Below are 4,516 nucleotides of genomic sequence, written 5' to 3'. Positions count from 1 at the left end.
AGGTCTCACCAAGTTGCCCAGGCGGGTCTCAAACCCGTGGGCTCAGGTAATCCACTCACCCCAGCCTCCCAAAGTGCTGGAATTACAGGCTGAGCCACCGAGCCCGGCTTGTTTTGTTTTTTGTTGAGACAGGGTCTCAGTCCATCGCCCAGGCTGGAGTACAGTGGTTCAATTACATGCTCACCTCCAGGGCTCAGCAATCTTCCAGCCACAGCCTCTGAAGTAGCTGGGACTACAGGAAGACCCTACCACACTGGCTAATTTTTTTTTTTTCTTTTTTGTAGTGATGGGGTCTCCTTATGTTTCCCAGGCTGGCCTCAAACTCCTCCTCAAGCAGTCCTCCCACCTCAGCCTCCCAAAATGCTAGGATTACAGGTGTGAGACACCACACCCAGCCTGCATTTATAGGATAAAGAGGAAACCACTGCTGCTGTCCTGTCTTGGAGGATAATTCACTATGATAATACTTATCAGATTTGGGCAGCAGAATTACCCAGAAGACTTGTGAAAACACAGATTTTGGGCTAAACCGCAGGGTTCCCTACTCAGTTGGTTGGGGGTGGAGCCTGAGAACTTGTATTTCTAAGAAGTTTCTAGGCATTGCTGATGTGGCTGATCCTGGAACCTCACTTTCAGAACTACTGCCCTAGGAGAGAACTGCAGGCCCAGTTCTGTGAACACAAAAGGACAGGGCTGGTGGAAACAGACAATCAGAAAATGGGGCATTGTCAATCAGTAAACAGCCCATCCATCTGAGCTAGTTGTCTGTTAATCAGTAAGGGGTGACTATCCTAAATAAATCTCTCTCTCTTTCTCTCTCGCTCTCTTTTTAAAAAAATTTTTTTGTTTGTTTAAAGCACCAGGTACACAGTGAATAAAAATCCTTGGCCAAAGAACTTGTATATTTGAAACCATTCACAGATTGTTTTGAGGTTTAGAGTTGATTCCTTTAAGAAAAACTATCAATAAATAAAACATACTCTTTTTTTTTTTAATTAAGGCAAATTTTTTTTTTTTTTTTTTAGAGACAAGGTCTTGCTTTGTCACCCAGACTGGAATACAGTGGCATGATCATAGCTTACTACAGCCTCAAACTCCTGGGCTCAAGTGATCCTCCTGCCTCGGCCTCCCAGATAACTGAGCCTACAGGCATACCACCTACAAGCCCAGCTAATTTATGTTTATATTTTATAGAGACAAGGTCTTGCTACGTCTCCCAGCCTGTTCTTGAACTCCTGGCCTCAAGCTATCTTTCATCTCAGCCTCCCAAAGAGCTAGGCTTACAAGAATGAGCTGCTCAGACATTTAAAAAACGTATACATGGTAAAGCATTCAAACAGTATATAAAAGGTGTATGAAAAATATAACCCCTTCTCCCAACTCCCCCCCCCCCCATACCCTGGCTTGTTTTCCTAGAGCATACACATTAAGAAATGTCCATATATTCCTGCTCTTCCACAATGTACACACACACAAATAGGAGGCTGATATATGCATTTTTCTGTTCTTTGCCTTAATTCAATAGCATTATAACTTGGAGACACTCCGTACCAGTGTGTTCAGTCAATCTCTCTGTTCACATCATGGATATATCATATTTATCTACCCACTCTCTTACTGGTGGATGTTTAGGTCGCCCAAAACTTTTGCTATTACAACAGTGAGCATCCTTGTGTCTTCCTCTTGTCCTTCAGGCAACACCACTATCCACTTGTAAATGTCCACGCCCAGACTTACTTGTAAGTAGTAGTAGCAGCAGCAGCAGGACACAGTCAAAGGAAAGATGTGAAAACATCAGTTCTGCAGAAGAAGAGTCTAAGGACAGCTCTGTTAGGCGCAGTTGGAAGTCTCCAACTGAACTGGGTACTTCCTCCACTGTCTGCTCTGCAATCACATGAGCGGCGGCCGCCCTCGCTGAGCGCCTGCCCAGCATGCCAGGGTGTCTGACCACCAGTGATTTCTATATTAGCACTGCCACGTCCACAGTCACATTAAAGGAAACCCCCGTTCTCTGTCATGACACACGACACAACACACATCCTGTAATCTGATGTTTGTCCTGTCATATCAACAAAGAGGAAGCAATACTTTAGAGAAAAAATAGCGTTACTTGTGGCCATTGCCTTGCTAGCATCTGGTGTGACCATGTTCTCTTTGAGTTATGGCTGTCACCATGCTTCTGTGGCTTTGGTCCTCTCCCCCACATTGGGGAGATAAATTCCCTTTTTTTCTCTCTCTCTCCAATTTAATTTCTAAATAAACTATATTTGCTAATCTAAAAAAAAAAAAGAAAAGTGTCACTCAGTCATAGTGAGTAGAGAGAACCCTCTAACATCTCAGATAAAATAGGCCTGATATGGACCATGGGCAAGCCCAGCTGGTTAGCAGGAAGCACAAAACACGAACATATCATTCATGCATTCATTTGGTCAAATCAGTCCCAGTCAGACCCATGACCTGTGTTTATGAAGTCCCTCTCTGGTGCCAGGCAGTGGAATAGGAGCTGGAGTACACACTAATGAATGGCATGTCCCTTATCCTCACATATATGGACCATTTCTACTCCATTCATGAGCCAAATTCTCATACTTGTTCTCATACAGATGAGGCTGTGTCATGTAACTTTGCTGGATCTGTTTCCTCATTTGTAAAATTTATACAATGAGGAAATTAGGTTAGATGCTATATGCACAGCTCCCCGCTCTAATATTCTGACTTTGACCTTCAAGTTCTTAAACTCTTGGAAAACCATATTGCTTTCTGCAATGCTTCTTTTACTCTACTTTGATTGGAATTGAGGAGTCCTCAGTATTCTGTTTCATCTCATGTACACAATGTGTTCCTTCTTACCCACCCAGGAAGTTTTAAGTATGAATTGTCAGAAAGTGTTGAGTTCCAGGCACATTATCCTTACTGAGGTAACATCTCAGAGCCAACAGTCTCATTTCTGGGAGAGTGACTTTTATCCAGAGATCTTAAAAGCCAACGCTTTTTTTTACAAAGGGGAAGTCGTCTCACAGCTTGAGTGTTATCTGAAAACCCAGTGACCTTCCTCTATGTATCGTCTCCCCGAGTTTCATTGTCATTCACCTTTATGTCATTAAATGCCTGTAATAAATATCCAACTTGTTCAATATAAACAAATGGCATTTAATATAAATATAAATATCCAACTTGTTCAATGTGTGCATTTCCATAGCATCGCAGAGTGGCAGTTCCTCAAGAGAGCATAATAAGTTGCCTCTTTTTTTTTTTTTTGAGTTGGAGTCTCACTCTGTCGTTCAGACTGGAGTGCAGTGGCCGCTCCTGGCCACCGCAGCCTCGACCTGCTGGGCTCCGGCGATCTTTCCACCTCAGCCTTCCAAGTAGTCGGAATTACAGGCATGCGCTACCACGCCCGGCTGATTTTTTGATCTATTGTAGAGATGAGGTCTCGCTGCCCAGGCGGGTCTCGAACCCATGGGCTCAGGCAATCCACTCACCTCAGCCTCCCAAAGGCGCGGGATGACAGGCTGAGCCACCGAGCCCAGCTACATTGCCTCATTTTATATACTAGGAACTGAGACTCCACAAGATTGATTTGCCCAAAGGGACATAGCTGGTGATTTAGAATGAGAACACACGTCCCCTAAGCTTCACACCTTTCCCACTATAAACTATTTCATTAGTTTAATGTTTATCCTTAATATATCTGCCCACATAACTAATACCAACAAGTAATTCCCATATTCAAGTGTGAGGTAGAGTAGATTAAGCATGGAATCGGGGGTTATACCAGCAACATGACCTTGGGCAAGACTCTTAAAAGCATCAGACCTCAATTCCTGTGTTTTGTTTTGTTTTGTTTTCGTTACTGTTTTCTGCCCATCTCTAAAATTGCCACTGAGACCAGCTTTATAAAACATTGATGATGCTGGGAGCAGTGGCTCACGCCTATAATCCCAGAACTGGAAGGCCGAGGTAAGAGGACTACCTGAGCCCAGGGGTTCAAGACCAGACTGGACAACTTGGCAAGACCTCATCTCCACAATAAACCAAAAAATTAGCTGGGCATGGTGGTGCGTGCCTATAGTTCCGGTTACTTGGAAGGCTGAGGTGGAAGGATCACCTGAGCCCAGCAGGTTGAGGCTGTGGTGGCTGTAAGTGTGCCACTGCATTCCAGCCTGAGTGACAGGGTGAGACTCTGACTCAAAAAAAAAATTAATAATTTAATTCATTGAAATCTGAATATGAAGGAACATAGAGATCCACTCGCTTCTGTGTGTAGGGGCTGATTCTGAACATTTTCATGTTCATTTAACTTTAATTTCTTGTTTCTTTTATTTATTTATTTTATTTCTGCTCAAAACAGTTTTTGAACTCATCAATTTTAATGTCCTTTAGTGCTTCTGAAGTTTTTTGTTTCACCTCTTCCAAATCAGCAAAACATTTCCCTTTGAAGACCTTTTTCAACCAGAGAAACAAGAGTTGCTTGGGGTGAGGTCAGCACAGAAGTCATGTCAGTTTTGGTGAAAAA

The 4,516-nt window shown here is 43.2% G+C and overlaps 1 protein-coding gene across 1 annotated transcript in view; it reads right to left on the bottom strand.

The window, feature by feature from the left end:
- HAVCR2 (hepatitis A virus cellular receptor 2) overlaps positions 1–1,869 on the bottom strand; it is a 23,795-nt gene extending 21,926 nt beyond the window's left edge. Inside the window, exon 1 of the mRNA XM_008062987.1 lies at positions 1,738–1,869. Within this exon, the coding sequence (XP_008061178.1) occupies positions 1,738–1,795 (58 nt within the window). The 5' untranslated portion in view covers positions 1,796–1,869. The remainder of the gene's footprint in view (positions 1–1,737) is intronic.
- Between the last annotated feature and the right edge of the window lie 2,647 nt (positions 1,870–4,516).

Source organism: Carlito syrichta, unplaced genomic scaffold (assembly GCF_000164805.1).
Source record: "Carlito syrichta isolate Samal-C Ts95f unplaced genomic scaffold, Tarsius_syrichta-2.0.1 Scaffold306309, whole genome shotgun sequence".
NCBI classification, from domain to species: domain Eukaryota; kingdom Metazoa; phylum Chordata; class Mammalia; order Primates; family Tarsiidae; genus Carlito; species Carlito syrichta.
This window is presented reverse-complemented; position numbering and strand designations above follow the sequence as displayed.